Genomic DNA, 20242 nt, shown 5'->3' on the forward strand with positions numbered 1-20242 from the left:
GGCTTCTAATTCCTAAAGTATAATTTTCTTTATTTACTTTACTTTTTTCTGCTTCATCATTCCACTCTTGGTAGCTGACAGTCTTGGTAATGATACCGTCAGATAATGTAGTAATCAAGTCTTTTCGTGTAAGGACAACTGTACTACTTAATTCACCCCTGTCACTGATGTATTTCATCAGATTAAAGTTTGTTTGTAGAACAACGGAATTGTCTGATGAGACAATTATATATAATAATAACAAAAAAGTGAGGTATAACAATAATGGAAAGTTTCGTTTAGGTAAAAATGTTTTTTAATTTCTTAGTTTTCTTTTTTTTTTTTTTTTTTTTTAATTGAGACAGGATTTCACCATGTTGGTCAGGATGGTCTTGATCTCTTGACCTCGTGATTCGCCCGCCTCTGCCTCCCAAGGTGCTGGGATTACAGGCGTGAGCCACTGCACCCGACCTAAGTTCTTAGTTTTCTTAAGATAATTAATAGGCCTTTTTCTTTTTCTTTTTCTTTCTTTTCTTTTTTTTTTTTTTTTTTTTTTTTTTTTTGGAGACAGAGTCTTGCTTTGTTGCCCAGGCTGGAGTGCAATAGCGTAGTCTTGGCTTACTGCAACCTCCACCTCCCGGGTTCAAGCGATTCTCCTGCCTCAGCCTCCTGAGTAGCTGAGATTACAGGCGTCCACCACCATGCCTGCCTATTTTTTGTATTTTTAGTAAAGATGGGGTTTCACCACATTGGCCAGGCTGGTCTCGAACTCCTGACCTTGCGATCTGCCCACCTTGACCTCCCAAAGTGCTGGGATTACAGGCGTGAGCCTCTGCTCCTGGACTCTCTCTTTTTTTAAACACAGTCTTGCTCTGTCACTCAGGCTGGACTATAGGGGTGTGATCTCTGTGAACTGCTGTTAGTTCACTGCAACTTCTGCCTCCCAGGTTCACGCAACCTCAGCCCCTCAAGTGGCTGGGGCTATAGGTGCATGCTACCATGCCTGGCTAATTTTTGTATTTTTTATAAAGATGGGGTTTTGCCATGTTCCCTAGGCTGGACTTGAACTCCTGAGCTCAAACAGTCCAACTGCCTTGGCCTCTCAAAATGCTAGGATTGCATTCTGCCTGTCCAGCCTATTTCCTTTGGTTGAAAGGATTGACAGAGCTTCCTCCTATGGATGTATTGTCTCAGATTATTGAAATTTTACATGTGAGCAGTAGGAAAGAGTGCTTAACATAATTTTGAATTGCCATTTTATTCTTTCGTCACTTGGTTTATTGGAGGTTTCTTTTCTCTAACTGGTGGTTCTTTGATTACAGGATGTTAGTATTGTTGATAAATGAGTATTCCTACTTCATTTCATAAAGGATGTTTTGGAGTTCCAACTCTCAAATATCAAAAACAAGGTCTTAAGCTTAGTTACTAGTGTTCAGAACACCTGAATGAAAATCAGTAGGCCTAACATAAATTTATATGGAACTTACATGCTTATATAATAATATTTATCATAAGCGAGAAGATATGAATTAGAAAGTTACTATTTGCTGTGAAAATTAATCAGCAAAGTTCAATACTCGATTTACAGCTATAAAATAAACTAATATGGCCAGGCATGGTGGCTCACGCCTATAATCCAAGCACTTTGGAGGCCAAGGCAGGTGGATCACCTGAGGTCAGGAGTTCAAGTCCAGCCTGACCAACATGGTGAAAGCCCATCTTTATTTAAAAAAAAAAAAAAAAAAATTTTAAAAAAAGCAACTAATATTTCTCTCTTTCTCTCTCTCTCTCTCTCTTTAAGAGATGGTGTTTTGGTATATTGCCAAGGCTGGTCTCAAACTCCTGGGCTCAATTGAGCCTCCCACCTCCTCTCCCAAAGTGCTGGCATTACCCACTATACCCAGCCTAAAATAAACTAATCTTTAAAGGCACACACCATTTTTATAGTATATCTAAATGAGTTTTTTCTTATTGGAAGAGATGGATTATCGATAAACGCTGTAAATATAAACCTTGAAGATAATAGGCTTTTAAAAGATGAGTAATTACTTTTTTTATTCTGTATGTTAGGATCTTTTTAGTAAATAATTCAAGATCATACCTGTTAGCCTTTCATAATTATCATGAAATGTCTAACTAAACCATTTGAGCTATGTGTGCCAGGTACTCTTCCACTTGAGCTTTATGTGGAAACCATCTAAAACTCATTCATCAGCTGGATGCAGTAGCTCATGCCTGTAATCCTAGCACTTTGGGAGGCTGAGGTGGGTGGATTGCCTGAACTCAAGAGTTCGAGACCAGCCTGGCCAACATGGTGTGACCCTGTCTCTACTAAAAATATGAAAAAATTTAGCCAGGTGTGATGGTGCATACATGTAGTCCCAGCTACTAGGGAGGCTGAGGCGTGAGATTCGCTTTAACTCGGGAGGTAGAGGTTGCAGTGAGCCAAGATCGTGCCAGTCCACTCCAGCCTGGGTGATGGAGTGAAAGGCTGTCTCCTTCCCCTCCCCCAAAAAAACCAAAAAACCTATTTATCATCATTACTATGCTTCTAAAAGTCACTAAGTTAATTTGAATGCATTCACAGTAATAACAGAAATCAAACAGCAGAAAACAGTTTTCATTTTTTATTTTTCCATTTTTTTTAATAGAGAAGAAGTTCGTGCCCCAATTCCTCAAAAGCAAGAAATACTGGTGGAACCAGAACCATTATTTGGTGGTAAGTTCACTTTGTTCCCTTAGTTTTATTTGATTTTATTCTTTAGGATTTTAATGAAACCATCGAAAGATGTGAGGGCTTGCTCGGAGACTGTTACAAGGGTAGTTTTAATTCTTATCTTGTTTTTTATAGTCCTGTCAAGAAAGTTGCACAGTTGGCTCACAAAGAGTGAAGCAGATGTTAAAAATTGATATTTGTTGGAAAAGGCGAAAAGGAGGAACATTAGCAAAAAGAATTGCTGGCTTGTAATGGGAATGAATACTGATAAAAGACTCTGGTTGTGTTTACTTTCTGGATACCTGCTTGACTGCCATATCCTTACTCTCTAGCTGTGCCTCACCTTCTCTCTTAATTTCTAGAAGTCCTATTCCTATTTTGAATAAAGGACACAGTAACCCCTAATTGATGTAAAAAATTGTGATATTAGTCTGGGTAGAGACTGGTGATAGAGAATGGGACATTTAATCAGATTGATTTATAGTTAAATAAGTACTTATTTCCCTTTTGTAAGCCAAAGAGTTTAGGTGTTAATAATGGGTTTATATAGAAGAAATAGATGGAATTATAATCTGGTTGGGCAGACCAAGACAGGTAGCTGTATATAGTATGTGTTGAGAACAGTTCTGCAGAGAAATACTTTGCATTGAGGTGGCTCACACCTGTAATCCCAGCACTTTGGGAGGCCGAGGTGGGTAAATCACTTGAGGCCCTCCGTTCGAGACCAGCCTGGCCAACATGTCAAAATCCCATCTCTACTAAAAATACAAAAATGTGTTAGGCATCGTAGCACATGCCTGTAATCCCAGCTGCATGGGAGGCTGAGGCACTAGAATTGCTTAAACTGGGAGGCTGAGGTTGCAGTGAGCTGAGATCATGCCACTGTACTCCAGTCTTGTCAGCAGAGTAAGACTCTGTCTCAAAATAAAGAAATAAAGTTGAGTACAAGAGACATATGTAAATTTTTTAACCTCCAACTTTTATTTTAGGTGCAGGTTTGTTACATGGGTAAATTGCACGTTCCATGGGTTTGGTGTACAGATTATCACTCAGGTAATGAGCATAGTACCTGATAGGTCGTCCTTCCTTCCCTCCCCTCCCCTCCCCTCCCCTCCCTCCCTCTTTCTTTCTTTCTTTCTCTCTCTCCCTCTTCCTTTCTCTCTCCCTTCCCTTCCTCTCTCTCTCCCTTCCCTTCCCCTCCTGTCTCTCTCCTTCCCTCCCTTCCCCTCCCTTCTCCCCTCCCTTCTCCCCTTCCTCTCCCCTCCCTTCTCCCCTTCCTCTCCCCTCCCTCTCCCCTCCCTCCTCTTCTCTTCTCTTCCTCTTCCTCTCTTCTCTTCTCACTGTGTTGCCCAGGCTGGTCCCAAACTCCTGGGCTCAAGCGATCCTCTGGCCTCAGCCTCCCAAAGTGCTGGGGTTACAGGAGTGAGCCACCACGCCTGGCCTATAGGTTTTTTTTTTTTCCAATCATTACCTCCTCTCGCCTTCCACCCTCAAGTAGGCCCTGGTGTCTGTTCCCTTCTTTGTGTCCATGTGTACTCAGTGTCTAGCTCTCTCTTAACAGGAACATGCGGTATTTGGGTTTCTGTTCCTGCATTAATTCACGTAGGATAATATATGTGATTGTAGGATAATATATGTGTAGCTTCATCGGTAAACAAAGATGGAGAAGGAGATACAGGTTGTAACAAAAGGATGAATAAAATTATATGTATGCCTTTTGATTTGATAAAGCACCTTAGCTGAGAGTTTTTATAAGATAAACGTTTTTAACTTAGCTGCTTTGGTGTTTATTATAGCACGAAACAAAATAATATACTGTTGAGATTCAGAAGTAAAAGGCAAGAGGAAAGCCATAAGGTCTGAATTCTGCAGTGTGACAATGTGCTTTCCAGACTGTCAATTCAGATAGTCGTTAAGATGTTAATATATCAGGTGTAATAAAGCATTGTTCTTAATTTTTAAGAACGTAATTGGAAAATTTTGCTCCAATAGTTTTGGAGCAAAAGAGTCATACCCTTGGAAGCTTTACCTTCTCTTATTACAAGGAATAATACAGGGTCTTTGAGCAGGTAGGACTATAGAAAGTAAAGTCTGTGCCATCTTGCTTTTGGAGAGAGGCAAAATAATTCCATCTGAGAGCCCCACTTTACTTTCTCTCTCTCTCTCTCTCTTTTGTTTTACAGAGATGGGGTCTCTCCAGGCTGGAGTGCAGTGATGGAATCCTAGCTCACTGTAGCCTCAAACTCCTGGGCTCAAGGATTCCTCCCACCTCAGCCTTCTATAGGTGCATGCCAACATGCCTGGCTAATTTGCTTTGTTGTTGTTTTTTGTTTTTTTGTTTTTTGGTTTTTGAGAAGAGGGAGTCTCACTCTGTCCCTCATGCTGGAATGCAGTGGCGCAGTCTTGGCTCACTGCAGCCTCCGCCTCCCAGGTTCAAGTGATTCTCCGGCCTCCGACTCCCAAAGTGCTGGGATCACAGACAGCCACTGCGCCCATACTGTTTTGTTTTGTTTGTGAGACAGGGCCTTGCTGTGTTGCCCTGGCTGCTATTGAACTGATCTCAAGCAATTCTCCCGCCTTGGCCTTGGCCTCCCAAAATACTGGGGTTATGGGCATGAGCCACTACACCTGGCTTTTTTATTTTACTGCTTTCTTTCTTTTTTATCTCTGAGTTGATGTGCAGTTAGGAGGACAACGAGAATGACTTTATACAGTTAGGAAGTCATTCTTACCTTTCATTATTAAACTTGAAAAGAATCTTTAGAGAACTGTTTGCTTAAGGCTATTATACTATTAATTTAAATCACAGTTCAGGTGTGGTCTCATGTCCCTAATACCCTTTCAGGTTGTCTGTAAAGTTAAAACTTTTTACATAATAATACTAAGGGTTTGTTTTGTTTAACCTTCTCTGTTTCCAATCTGGGCCAGTTCACCCCTCCCTAGGCAACTTGGTGGTCCTCTACTCCCAGGAGGTTATTATATTGTCACTGAGCTTAGTTCTTACAGGCCAGAACTCTTAGAGTCAAGTGATCTTCCTACCTCCGCCTCCTGAGTAGCTGGAATTATGGGCATGCACTGTTGCAATGGGCATCAAATTATCTTCATTGTGGTGACTTTTAGACTGACAGACAGTTCAGAAACAGTGATGAGTCAGACTGCTGGCATCTTGGTTGAATTCATGCAGTAGCTTCATACTGTACCACTAGATAGTGAGTTCTTCACTGCCACACACTTGAAGTTTGCAAACAAATGTAAAAGGCAGGGCCAGGTGCAGTGGCTCATTCCTCTAATCCCAGTCCTTTGGGATGCCACAGTGGAAGATCACTTGAGATCAGGAGTTGGAGAGCAGCGCAGACAACATAAGAAGAGTATCTCTACAAAAAATAAATTCATTATGTGTAGTGGTGCGCGCCTGTAGTCCTAGTTACTCGGGAGTCTGTGTGGGAGGATTGCTTGAGCTTAGGAGTTCTAGGCCACAGTGAGCTACGATCATGCCACTGCACTGAAGCCTGGGTGACAGAGTGAGACCCTGTCTCTAAAAGAAAAATAAATACCACAGGTAGTGGCTCACGCCTGTAATCTCAATACTTGGGAGGCTGAGGCGGGAGGATTGCTTGAGCCCAGGAGTTTGAGACCAGCCTGGGCAACTTTTTGAGACCCCAACTGGAAAGAAAAAAAGAAAAAGAAATTAATTTAAAAAGCAGTTTTCTTTAATAATGTTCTCGATGAAGCAATAAAAATGACTGATTTCATTAAATCTCGACCTTTGAGTACATGGTTTGAAAATAATGTTTGAAATAGGATGTATGCATAAAGCACTTTGGGATACCTAAGTAATATGATTACCTTAAGGAAAACACCGTGATTGTTAGAGTCGTGAGCTGAGCTAGGCAGCTTTTTTTCATGGAGCATTGTTTTTACTTGAAAAATCACTGACAAACTATCAGTTTACATTTTGACAGTTGGAATTTTCTTGAAAATGTGAGTTTGTTAACTTCAATAAAACTGAGAGTGTTTGTTACCAGAGAGGTTTGGCTGGGTGTGGTGACTCACACCTGTCATCCCAACACTTTGGAAGACTGAGGTGGGAGGATTGCTTGTGCCTGGGAGTTCCAGACCAGCCTGGGCTATACAAGGATACCCCGTCTCTACAAAAAAATTAAGAAAAAAATTAGCCGGATGTGGTTGCACATGCCTGTAGTCCCAGCTGCTCAGGAAGCTGAGGGGTGAGGAGATGGCTTGAGCCTGGGAGGCCAAGGCTGTAATGAGCCATGATTACGCCATGCACTCCAGCCCACTGGTAACAGAGAGACCTTGTCTCAAAAAAAATGACAAAAACGTTAAAAAAGAGCTTTCAGGCAAAAAACAGATTTTTAGAAAATTTTTTGTACCCACCTTCGTGAGCTCGATACTTTCTCAATACTTGAAGGCTTCCTGATAAGATCGGTGGTGACATTAAACAGATGATTTTTAAAATACTGTGTAATGAAACCATTAATTTTTAAATGTTTACATTACTCAGTAAACAAGTATTTTTGAATAACCAATGCATGATACTACAAAATTGCATACAGATAAAAGATCCATTCAGACTGTGAGATGAATTGTATTACTTGCTTATTGCTGAGTTAAAAATTGTTCCAAAATTAAACTGCCTGAAAAAAAACAAACGTTTGTTATCTCAATTTCTTTGGGTTAGGAATGTAGGTATGGTCTTTGGTTGGGGCCTTCTACAAGGGTGTGGTCAGCACGTCAGCTGGGCTATCATTCATTTCAAAGCTGAAGTGGAGGAGGCTCTCCTAAGCTCTTTCACGTGGCTATTGCCTGGGGGCAGCCATTCTTACACAGAGCAAATGAGAGAGCCAGAGCAGGCATCCCAAGATGGAAGCTCCGTCTTGTAACATAATCTGGAAGTGAAATCCCATCAGGCCTGCCATATTCTGTTCAGTCCTACCTGTACTCAAGGTAGCCACACACAGGTTAGGAATACTGGGGACAGGGAAAACTGGGGGCTGCCTAGAGACTGCCTACCACATAGTACAGTGGGTTTTAATGCAGCAGTATGAAAAGCTCATGGATAAGATTTCAGATTCCACTTTGCAACTGTCCTCTAAGAAACTACCACTGGTTAGGTATTAGTGTACTATTCAAGGAGAATGTCCACAATTATCTAAGGCTTTAAAACACTCCTCCCTGCTGGGTATGGTGGCACAGGCATGTAGTCTCAGCTACTCTGGAGGCGGAGGCAGGAGTATGGCATGAGCTCCAGGAGTTCTTGGCTGTAGTGCCCTATGCTGATTGTATGTCTACACTAAGTTGGGAATCAATATGGTGACCTGTCAGCAGTGGAAGACCACCAGATGACCTGAGGAAGAGGAATCGGAGCAGTGCCGATCAGTAGTGGGATTGTGCCTGTGAATGGCCACTGCACTTCAGCCTGGGCAACATAGTGAGACCCCCATCTTATAAAACAAAAAGCCCACTCCTCCCTTTTACAACTGAGTGTCTGCATGAGGGTAAATTTTAATTTTCTTTCTATACTTGAACTAAAAGAATAGCAGCAGATCTAAAAGAACGCAGAAGCAGATCTGAAGATCCAGATGTCTTCTCTGAAGCAAATATGAACAGATACGTGGACATGTAAAACAGTGCCACTGTTCTCACTACAGTTTTTTCTCCACCTGTCCCTCCCCTATTCTGACTTTGAATTTCCTTCTGAATCTCCTTTAGCTCTTTATAGCTTAGTCTCTTTGGCTTCAATGACCAGCACTTCTGTTATGTGGGCAGTAGAGTGAGGACAGAGGACTGATGTTTGCTTGTGGTAGACAGCTTGGAAGAGCCAGGAGACCACATTAAAAAGGCAGGTAGGAGTAATGGTCCCAGGGCTGTGGTCTGAGGAGAGGTTTTTGCTTAGACATAGGGTAAACGGAGGGAAGACAAATGGGAAGAGAGTTACTAGCCCAAGGAGTAAAATGGGTTGGGTAGAAGGATGGTGGTAAGAGAACTAGTGAGTATATCCAGATCGGGTGCCTTGAAGAGAGGGGGAATTGGGAAGGGGATATGAAATAATGTAGAATATTGCCTAACCTGCCTTTGGCAGTTTAAAAGTAGAGGAAAATTACCTTTTATGTGCTACCTTTCTAAAATAATACACTTTCTTAGGCAGCTATTCTGTCTTATTCTAAGACATCCTCAGTTTCTTAATTATTATACTTAAAAAGTATCAGACATCTAGTTTTTTTAAAAATAGCAAGTTTTTTTTTTTAAGAGACAGGGTCTCAGTATGTTGCACAGCCTGGGCTGGAACTCCTTGGATCAAGCAGTCCTCTGACATCAGCCACCTGGGCAGCTGGGACTGTAGGCACACGTCACTGCACCAGGGCCAGTTAAAGTTTTGAGGCATCTTTGGCAGGTTATATTATTTCTGCTAGAAGCCATATACATTCGAAATAGGAGTTCTTCATCAAAAATAGTTCTAAGATTGAAAAGTGTGACATTCCTTGCTTTTTCTTGAATAGGAATGAAGGAATAGTAATAAAAATTTTTATTTTTATTAAAAATAGAATTCAGCCGGGCCTTGTGGCTCATGCCTGTAATCCCAGCACTTTGGGAGGCTGAGATGGGCGGATCACCTGAGGCTAGGAGTTTGAGACCAGCCTGGCCAACTTGGTGAAACCTCGTCTCTACCAAAAATACAAGAATTAGCTGGTGGGCGCCTGTAATCGCAGCTACTCGGGAGGCTGAGCCAGGAGAATCGCTTGAACTCAGGAGACAGAGGCTGCAGTGAGCCGAAATCGTGCCACCGAATTCCAGCCTCGACAGCAAGAGCAAAACCCTGTCTCAAAAAATAAAATGAGCCGGGCGCGGTGGCTCAAGCCTGTAATCCCAGCACTTTGGGAGGCCGAGGCGGGTGGATCACGAGGTCAAGAGATCGAGACCATCCTGGTCAACATGGTGAAACCCCGTCTCTACTAAAAATACAAAAAATTAGCTGGGCATGGTGGCGTGTGCCTGTAATCCCAGCTACTCAGGAGGCTGAGGCAGGAGAATTGCCTGAACCCAGGAGGCGGAGGTTGTGGTGAGCCGAGATTGCGCCATTGCACTCCAGCCTGGGGAAAGAAGAAAAATCCGTCTTCAAAAAAAAAAAAAAAAAAAGAAAGAAAATAAAATATAAAATTCAGGCCAGGCGTGGTGGCTCACACCTGTAATCCCAGCACTTTGGGAGCCTGAGCTGGGCTAGGCTGACCAATATGGTGAAACCCTGTCTCTACTAAAAGTACAAAAATTAACCAGGTATGGTGGCGTGTGCCTGTAATCCCAGCTACTTGGGAGGCTGAGACAGGAGAATTGCTTGAACTGAAGGTGGAGATGGCAGTAGACAGATCATACCACTGCACTCCAGCTCAAAGATATATATATATATATATAGTAATAATAAAATTCAGGCTGAGCATGGTGGCTCATGCCTATAATCCCAACACTTTGGGAGGCTGAGGTGGGAGGATTCCTTGAGCCCAGGAGTTTGAGACTAGCCTGGGCAATATAGTGACACCCCCATCTCTTTAAAAAAAAAAAAAAAAAAAAAAAAAAGCTGACTGTGGTGCTGTATACTTTGTAGTCCCAGCTACTTGGGAGGCTAAGGCAGGAGGATGGCTTGAGCCCAGGAGGATGGAGTCTGCGATGAGCCGTGATCACACCACTGCACTCCAGCCTAGGCAACAGAGTGAGACACACTGTCTCAAAAAATAAAAAAATAAATGTGAAAGTGTATTATCCCAGAGATTATAATGTGATTCTTTGACATAAATACTGACACATGCACATGGATGATATACAAATGAATATGTTTTAAACAAAAATGAAGTTTTTAACATGTTCTGCATTTTTTCGTTGCTTTGCTTTGCTTTTTACTTGATAGTTCTGGATATTAACAATTATCCTATGTAATCACAAACACAAGTTATTGGGAAAGATGTTTTGACATGGGATAGGGGGATTCTATATTCTCTGTCTAATCTTGATACTAATCATTATTTATTAACACAGTTATTCTGGTTATATGCTGGCCAGTCTTGCCATAAGCCAACTTAATAACTATTACCCATATTGAGGGAATTATGAACAGTCTTTATTTATGGTAATGTATGTAAATGATATAATTTGTTTAGATTGAAGAGCACATGGGAAGATAACATTTTGATTCTTGCATCCTAGACCTTATCTGTAAAATACTTAGACTGAGTAATAGACACTCTACAGGGGTAGTAGAACACCTTAAGTGAATCCGTTTACTTTTCTGTCATAAACCATTGTGTAACTGTGAAAAATTTTTTTCAAAATTAAAGATTTTTTTTGCCTGTTTATCGTTCTGCATGTGTGTCCAATCACTAAGAAATAGCCCTTAAGTCTTACGGTTTAGGACGTAGAGTTATGTATACAACAAGGCAGTCAGATCGCGAAGGCTAACCTGAATTGGGTATTAGCAGCGTGTGTGTGTGGTTTAGGACGTAGAGTTACTCCATACAACAGGGCAGTCAGATCCCGAAGGCTAACCTGAATTGGGTATTTGCAGTGTGTGTGTGTGGTTTAGGACGTAGAGTTACTCCATACAACAGGGCGGTCAGATCSCGAAGGCTAACCTGAATTGGGTATTTGCAGTGTGTGTGTGTGGTTTAGGACGTAGAGTTACTCTACACAACAGGGCGGTCAGATCCCGAAGGCTAACCTGAATTGGATATTTGCAGCGTGTGTGTGGCTTCATCTCTATGCGGCGCCATTGTCAAATAATTCTTCTTGGTATCATCAGTTGGATATTAGGATAGTAAACTTTTTTTTTTTTGAGACGGAGTTTAGGTCTTCTTTCCCAGGCTGGAGTGCAGTGGCGAGATCTTGGCTCACTACAACCTCCGTCTCCCAGATTCAAGTGATTCTCCTGCCTTAGCCTCCCAAGTAGCTGGAATTACAGGTGCGCACCACCACACCTGGCTAGTTTTTTTTTGTATTTTTAGTAGAGATGAGGTTTCACCGTGTTGGTTAGGCTGGTCTCAAACTCGACTTGCTGATTCACCGCCTCAGTCTCCCAAAATTCTGGGATTATAGGAGGCATGTAGGCAGGAGAGTAAAGTTTTTTTTGTTTTGTTTTGTTTTTTTCTTCTTGAGGTTGAATTTCATTCTTGTTGCCCAGCTTGGAGTGCAGTGGCACTATTTGGCTCACTGCAACTTCTGTCTCCCAGGTTCAAGCGATTCTCCTCTCTTAGCCTCCCAAGTAGCTGGAATTGTAGGCATATGCCACCCCGCCTGGCTAATTTTTTTTGTATTTAGTAGAGATGGGGTTCATCATGTTGGCTAGGTGGGTCTCAAACTCCTGGCCTCAGGTGATCTACCTGCCTCGACCTCCCAAAGTGCTGGGATTATAGGCATAAGCCACCATGCCCAGCCGATGGAAAGCTTTGATCAAGTCTCTTAACTGGGCCTTAATTTTGTCATTTGTTTATTTATTTATTTATTATTTTTTTTTTTGGGACGGAGTTTCGCACGTTACCCAGGCTGGAATGCAATGGCGTGATCTTGGCTCACCGCAACCTCCGCCTCCTGGGTTCAGGCAATTCTCCTGCCTCAGCTTCCCGAGTAGCTGGGATTACAGGCACGCGCCACCATGCCCAGCTAATGTTTTGTATTTTTAGTAGAGATGGGGTTTCACCGTGTTGACCAGGATGGTCTCGATCTCTTGACCTCATGACCCACCCGCCTCGGCCTCCCAAAGTGCTGGGATTACAGGCTTGAGCCACCGCGCCCGGCAATTTTGTCATTTGTTATACAAGATGCCTAGATGGAAGATGTTTGGGTTAATTATATATGAATGATTTCAAACTTTAAGCTTTTTTGTTTTTTGAGGGAAGGCATCTTTATGAATCTGAGTGTTTTAAAGCAAGAAATACTGTGCTCACTTAAGCAGCACGTATGCTAGCACTGGAACAGTACCAAGAAGACTGGCATGGCCCCTGTGCAAGGATGACATGCAATTTGTGAAGTGTTTAATATTTTTCATTAAAAAAAACACTTTTGGATAAGGACATTTTTAGAATTGTTTCAAAACTAATGTTAAAATAATTCTGTTTTTTCTTCCCTGAAGCCCCTAAGAGACGACGGCCTGCACGTTCAATTTTTGATGGTTTCCGGGATTTTCAGACTGAAACCAGTAGGTATCTGTGGGCCAGTTTGTTATCTCTCTCTTCCCTTCTCCTCTTATTAAAAAGAAAATGATGATTACTGTTAGGCCTAATTACTTGGAGGTTTCACCTTATTTAAAAAGTGAAATTATGGATCCAGAATGTGATTAATTCTTTCCTGAGCTGAATTGTTCCAAATGCTAACCTATTTGGTTATAGAAAAATAGTAAAGTAGATGCAGATAATGTAGGAAATCTGGTAATTGGTACACTTAATTAGCTTGTGAATAAACACTTACTGTAATAAACTGATTTCTCTTGGGATCCTGATTTCTGTCGATGAAAGGAATATATAATGAAAATGATTATTAAAAAAGATTGAAAAATGGAAGAAAAAGCCACACCACCCAAGGCAGCCACTATTAATATTTTAGTTATCCTTGTTGGAAATATTTTTGTGTAATAAGTTAGAATGAGAATGTTGGTCTTATACTTTTAGCGGATTTAGTACTGATGTAACAATGGAATCCTAAAGAAAGAACAGTTATGTTAAGAGGTTATGTGAGAAACCCTTGGACCATGCTTGATTTTGCAGTTTATTTATAGTGAGTTGATTGAGGCACAGATAGGTCTTGTGCCTTTGGAGAGAATTAATGGAGAAACTAAACAGACTCAAGTCATCTAGGGAATCCCGTTTCCTTCCAGTGGAAGGTGACGACAGTGGTCATCATCTCTACTGCCATAATCTTTATTATTATTATTATTTGTTTTTGAGATGGAGTCTCACCTTGTCACCCAGTCTGGAGTGCAGTGTCGCGATCTGGGCTCTCTGTAGGTTCCACCTCCCGGGCTCAAGCAGTTCTCCTGCCTCAGCCTCCTAAGTAGCTAGGATTGCTGGCGCCCGCAACATGCCCAACTAATTTTTGTATTTTTAGTAGAGACATGGTTTCACTGTGTTGCCCAGGCTGGTCTTGAACTCCTGACCTCAGGTGATCTGCACATCTCAGCCTCCCATAGTGCTGGGATTACAGTCATGAGCCACCGTGCCTGGCCCCGAATCTTTAAAGATTGAGAACGTAGCTGAAAACAGCAGATGAATTTACATTGCTTTCAGAACTAGATAAATGAGGATGAAAGTTTTCCCCTATGCTTTTTGTTTTGTTTGAGATGGAGTCTTACTCTCTTCCACAGGCTGGAGTGCAGTAGCGTGATCTCAGCTCACTGCAACCTCCACCTCTTGGGTTCAAATGATTCTCCTGGCCCAGCCTTCTGAGTAGCTGGGAGCACAGGCATGCATCACCATACTTGGCTAATTTTTTTTTGTATATTTAGTAGAAATGAGGTTTCACTATGTTGGCCAGGCTGGTGTCAAACTCCTGACTTCAGGTGATCCTCTCACCTGGGCCTCTCAAAGTGCTAGGATTACAGGTGTGAGCCACTGCACCCAGCCTGTCCCATGTTTAAGTTAGCTTTTGAATATGTGAAGTTGCTTTGATTATAGGACTATTTTCAGTTAATTTTCTTTGTATCCTTTGGATAGGGCATACCACCAAGTCTTAAGATTCCTCTTACTCCCCCTTGCATTTTTTTTTCAGAGTCAGCATTAGATCTTAATATTTGAGGTCAAGCACATTGTCAGCAATTTCTCCAATTGACAGAAGTTTTTGTTTTTTTAATGGGATTTATGATTTTTTTTTAATTGCTAACTGAAACTTTTTCATCCTTCTGTATTATAGTTCGGCAAGAACAAGAATTAAGAAATGGTGGAGCTATAGATAAGAAATTGACTACCCTTGCAGATCTATTCCGGCCACCCATTGATTTGATGCATAAAGGCAGCTTTGAAACAGTAAGTTATTGGAGATTCTGTGCTTTAGCTATGAATGCTTTTGCATTTTCAGTGCCTTTTTTAAAAAAAAGTTACTTGTTTTAGAGACAGGGTCTCGCTCTGTCGTGCAGGCTGGAGTGCAGTGGCACAGTCAGCTCACTGCAGCCTTGAACTCTTGGGTGCAAGGGATCCTCCCACCCCAGACTTTCAAGCAACTAGGGCTATGGACATGCACCACCACACTCAGCTAATATAAAAAATTTTTTTTGGTAGAGACAGGGTCTTATTATGTTGCTCACGCTGGTCTCAAATGCTTGGGCTCAAGCAATCCGCACACTTCAGCCTCCCAAAACGCTTGGATTACTGGTGTGAGCCACTGCACCTGGCCTTCAGTGACGTTTTTTATAAGAGCAGAAAACCATTTTCAGTGTATAGGGAATTGGCATCATAATAAGTATATCTACGTGATACGCGTAAAGGTTACACTGATTTATATTTTTTTCAGCAGTATATGAAATATGTTTCTACCAGCCGTGTAGGAGATTGTTGGATGAAATCCTTTTCTTAGCCTTGTGTGGTGTCATTTTGGGATCTTTGCTGTTTTGATAGCTTTTTAAAATATCTCACTTGTTCCTGTATCTTTGGCTGCTACTGAGACTAATGTGTGTGGTTTGCCATTTGTGAATCGTTTACAGGTACTTTGGCCTGTATTTCTGTGCGGATCCTAGTATGTTTGAAAAGAATATCTCTAATTGGAGAACACATTCATCCTCAGTTCTTCTTGGTTTTGTCATGACTAAGCCCAAGGAGAAACTTTCCAGTGTATGTTTACTTGGTTGTCTGCTAACTTTCAGACTTACTGAGGGCAGAGGGTAGATACTTCCTTTTAATAATCTTTGGGACCCAGTCTCAGGCATTAAGAGAAATACATTATGTGTTAAATGATGGAGTTTAGTAAAGCTTATACTCTTCTGTTGAGGTGTTTAAACAGCTTGCTTTTTTGTGGTGACTAGGATGTTAATGCTCTTTTGAATCACAGTAGCATTTTCATAGATGTAAATTACTTAAATTTTAGTTGTCTCTTTTTTTTTTTTTTTTGAGACAGAGGTTCACTCTTGTTGCCCAGGCTAGAATTTAGCAGTGTGATCATGGCTCACTGCAACTTCCGCCTCCCAGGTTCAAATGATTCTCCTGCCTCAGCCCCCTGAGTAGCTGGGACTACAGGCATGTACCACCACGCTCGGCTAATTTTGTATTTTTAGTGGAGACAGGGTTTCTCCATGTTGGTCATGCCGGTCTCGAACTCCCAACCTCAGGTGATCCGCCCACCTTGGCATCCCAAAGTGCTGGGAGTATAGGTGTGAGCCATTGTGCCTGTCCCCCTCACTTTTTTTTTTTTTTTTTTTGAGACTGGTTCTCATTCTGTCACCTGGGATGGAGTACAGTGGCAGAATCATGGCTCACTATAGCCTCCAACTCATGGTCTCAATTTATCCCCTGGTCTCAACCTCCCAAATACCTAGGGCTACAGACACCCACCACCTCACCAGGCCAATTTAAAAAATATTTTGTGGAGAAGGGGGTCTTGCTATGTTGCCCAGGCTGGTCTTGAATTTCTAGTGTCAAGTGATCCTCCCGCCTTGGCTCCCAAAGTGCTAGGATTACAGGCATGAGCTGAGACCCCATTTCTTAAAATAAACAAGCAATGTATATCAGCTGCATATTTGAACATGTTATGATAATTACATATATGTATATGTATATGTATAAAATTTTTTGAGACAGAGTCTTGCTCTGTTGTCAGGAGCCAGGCTGGAGTGCAGTGGTGCAGTCTCGGCTCACTGCATCTCCCGCCTCCAGGTTCAAATGATTCTCCTGCCTCAGCCTCCTGAGTAGCTGGGACTACACGGGCATGCCACCATGCCCAGCTAATTTTTGTACTTTTTAGTAGAGACAGGGTTTCACCATGTTGGCCAGGATAAGCTCAATCTCTTGACCTTGTGATCCGCCCGCTTCGGATGATAATATTTTTTTAAAATTTGTCCTTTGATTTACATTTACACTGTCGTACGTGAAATATTTAGGAGAAGGAATTTCCTTGTAAGCTTGTGTGTTAGTTCACTTGCTTTGCCAGAAAGGAATCCCTGAGACTGGGCAGTTTATAAAGAAAGAGATGTTATTTCAATTCACGTTTCTACAAGCTATAGAATGTCTGCACCATAGCATGGTGCTGACATCTGGTTCTGTTGAAGCCCCAGGAAGCTTGCAGTCATGGCAGAAGGCAAAGGGGGAACTGTTATAGCACATGAGAGGAGCAAGCGGTCAAGCCATTCACGAGGGGTCTGCCCCCATGACCCAAACACCACCTACTAAGCCCCACCCTCAGCGCTGGGAATTATATTTCACTATGAGATTTGGAGGGACAAATGTCCAGACCACATCAGCTTGCTCTCCAGTTTCAATTTTCTGAATCTGAAAACCTGGAAAGTGGTTTGGCTGCGTGTAACAAAAAACTCAGATGATGATGATGATGATTTGACCAAATCATCAGGGCTTTATTTTTGTCAGTAATAAGCCTAGAGGTGAAGAAATTATTGGTGTTCATTCATAAGCTCAAAGATGTCAGGTTGGATGTCTCTTCAGTTTTCTTCATCTTTGCCTTGTGGTTTCGACATGGTAGCGCCTGTCCTTTCTAGTATATTCTGGTGATACTACAGCCCCTGAGAGAGAATAACAGCAATATGAAAGGCAGAAAAGGATCTGAGTTTGTTTCGGCATGTTTTCTGTTTTTATTAGCTTCTGAGTTGCTCTTGGACCTAATGCAGTATCTAAGCTTGATTTAATTTGGTAACTTTGAACTGAAAAAGCAGTTACTCTTCTGTCTGCCCATTAAGGGAAAATATGAATCTCTTTTGATGTTGTCCCTTGAATTTTAAGTTATATCACCTTTTTTGCCTTGTATTTCACGGCCTATGTGTACATGAAATAAACATTCCCTTCTAAAAGCAGGCATTTCATTATGGTTAACGATACATGTATTAAGTTTATAAAAATTAGGAAGATAACATGCAAAATTAAGTCATTGAAGTTTAGAGAGGTAAATATTAAAAATTAGAGGGATACTCTTTGGTGACCCAAGGAGGTCCCATAGGTTTGTTCCTCATAGTGGTTGTAAATGTGAGCCACAGTTTTACAGGTTTAGAAACTAGTGTAACTAGAGGTAGATCATGTTCAGGGATTCTTTCTGGTTCATGCTAACCAGATGAGAGAGACTGATTAATTCACTTGTTCACTTAATACATATTTATTGAGGCCTTGTGTTGCAGGACTTAGTTCTGGGTGTTCAAGAATAAAGGTTTGACTGCATGTGAGAGAGACCAGGGGAAAAGGAAACAGTAGCTTAAGCAAGAAAGAAGTCCAGGCTGTTGGGATGACTTGCTCTGCAAGTTTAAGAGTTGCAGAGTTTCTCTGTCTTGTTCTGCCGTCCCTAGGTCTTGCTCGCCCTTGTCTGCATGATTCAAGTTGGCTTGCCACCATGTTTGCTTACCAGACCCCATGGAAGGCTGCTCTGCCTATGGAGTAGCCATACTTTATTCCTTTACTTTCTTTTTTTTTTTTTTTTTTTTTACTGTTGTCTTTCAAGGATGTCCTTGAATCCTTTACTTTCTTAATAAACTTGCTTTCATTTAAAAAAAAAAAAAAAAATGACCAGCATGGAAGAGGGAAGAGCTGATAGGGGTACATATTTCCCTTTAAAGGAGCAACCTGGAAGTTGTACACAGCACTTCTGTTGCATGCCATCTGTGGTAACTTGGCAGCATGGCTGCACCCATTTGCAAGGGACACTCGGAAATCCAGATGCCTAGTTAAAAATTGGAGGTTCTATAAGAGAGTGACAAGGGGAGAATGGGTTATTTGGTACCTATAAGCAGCTTCTGCCACAGGGTGATAGTGGTAAATTATATAAAGTCCTTGCCATTGTAGCGTTTATAATCTACTAGGAGAAACAGACTATAAACAACGTAAAACACACACACACACACACACACACACACACACACACACACACACACACAGATGGTGAATATAATACATATGTTTCTCTTTGATGGAGAGAGAGAGACATTCATTTTAGGTTATAGTAGTTGCTTGCAGAAAGGATAAAATATGCCTGGACGTAGTGGCTCATGCCTGTAATCCCACCACTTTGGCGGGAAGCTGAAGGGAGTAGATCACTTGAGTGCAGGAATTCAAGACCAGCCTGGGCAATATGGTGGAACCCAGTATCTACAAAAAATAGAAAAAATTAGATGGACATGGTGGTACACACCTGTGGTCCCAGCTACTCAGGAGGCTGAGGTGGGAGGACTGCCTGAGCCCAGGAGGTTGAGGGTGCAGTTTGTGGTGGTGCCACTGCCCTCCACCCTGAGCAACACCGTGAAACCCTGCCTCAAAAACAAAAGAAAAAAAAATACAATAAGGGAAGGAGAGAGGGGCCGTTTTTTGTTTGTTCAAGGCCATTTTATGTGTGTGGTCTGAATTTAGTTAAGCATCTGGAAATTTCTAGTGTCCTTTGCAAGTAGATGTGTCCATGTTGCCAAATTCAGTTTCTTCTTACAGGCGAATTGAAAGCAAGTTTGATTTCAGAGGTTCCACATGTGTTTGTAATTGTGAGGACAAAGGACTGTACTAGGAAGATTAGGGGAGATTTCTGCAAGGATGAGATAAGAATAGAAACCTTGGTGAAGCAAGGGAATGCTACCTAATGGGAGGTCTGAGGGAAAAGCAGATAATACAGTGTGAACATACTGATGTTGGAAAGAGCTGACACAGTCAAGAAAACCAGCTGAGTGAGCAAAGCACTTAGGCTAAACGGTCTGACCTGGGCATGGGAACATTTCTTAGGTTTTCTTCTTTCCCCACTATCCTGTAGGCTGTATGAACACAGGGACTTTGTTTTATTTACTACTGTGTGTCCATAGGGTCTAAAACACTTTGATTTGCCTCGTTAAATCATGATTATGTCAGAAAGAATATTGTGCAGAAAGAATCAGAACAGTTTCCATAGTATTTCTTTTTCTTTTTTCTTTTTTTTGAGACGAAGTTTTGCTCTCTTTGCCCAGGCTACAGTGCAATGGGCTGGCGCAATCTCAGCTCACTGCAACCTTTGCCTCCTGGGTTCAAGCAATTCTCCTGCCTTAACCTCCCAAGTAGCTGGGATTACAAACACCCACCACCATGCCTAACTAATTTTTTATATTTTTAGTAGAGATGGGGTTTCTCCACGTTGGCCAGCCTGGTCTTGAACTCCTGACCTCAGGTGATCCGCCCACCTCAGCCTCCCAAAGTGATGGGAATATAGGCATGAGCTACTGCACCTGGCATTTTCTTTTTTATTTGAGACAGGGTCTCACTCTGTCATCCAGGCTGGAATACCGTGGTACAACTCAGCTCACCGCAGCCTCGTCTTCCTGGGCTCAAGTGATTCATCTACCTCAGCCCCTCAAGTAGGTGGGACTACAGGTGCCTGCCACCATGCTTGACTAATTTT

General features: G+C 41.9%; 1 protein-coding gene and 1 non-coding gene across 3 annotated transcripts in view; both read left to right on the top strand.

Annotated features, from left to right (window-relative positions):
• UBXN7 (UBX domain protein 7) overlaps positions 1-20242 on the top strand; it is a 73298-nt gene that overhangs the window by 28699 nt on the left and 24357 nt on the right. The window contains exons 3-5 of one of the 2 annotated variants that reach the window (XM_032264203.1): positions 2631-2698; positions 12828-12893; positions 14600-14712. In XM_032264203.1, coding sequence (XP_032120094.1) covers positions 2631-2698; positions 12828-12893; positions 14600-14712 — 247 coding nt within the window. Of the gene's footprint in view, positions 1-2630; positions 2699-3684; positions 3749-12827; positions 12894-14599; positions 14713-20242 lie in introns of those variants that run through there. The other variant, XM_032264205.1, reaches the window with a different exon arrangement.
• LOC116540690 lies at positions 12635-12740 on the top strand. Its single transcript, XR_004264557.1, has one exon. It is a non-coding gene; the product is annotated as a U6 spliceosomal RNA (small nuclear RNA).

Source organism: Sapajus apella, unplaced genomic scaffold (assembly GCF_009761245.1).
Source record: "Sapajus apella isolate SASKATOON/1434 unplaced genomic scaffold, GSC_monkey_1.0 scaffold143, whole genome shotgun sequence".
NCBI lineage: Eukaryota > Metazoa > Chordata > Mammalia > Primates > Cebidae > Sapajus > Sapajus apella.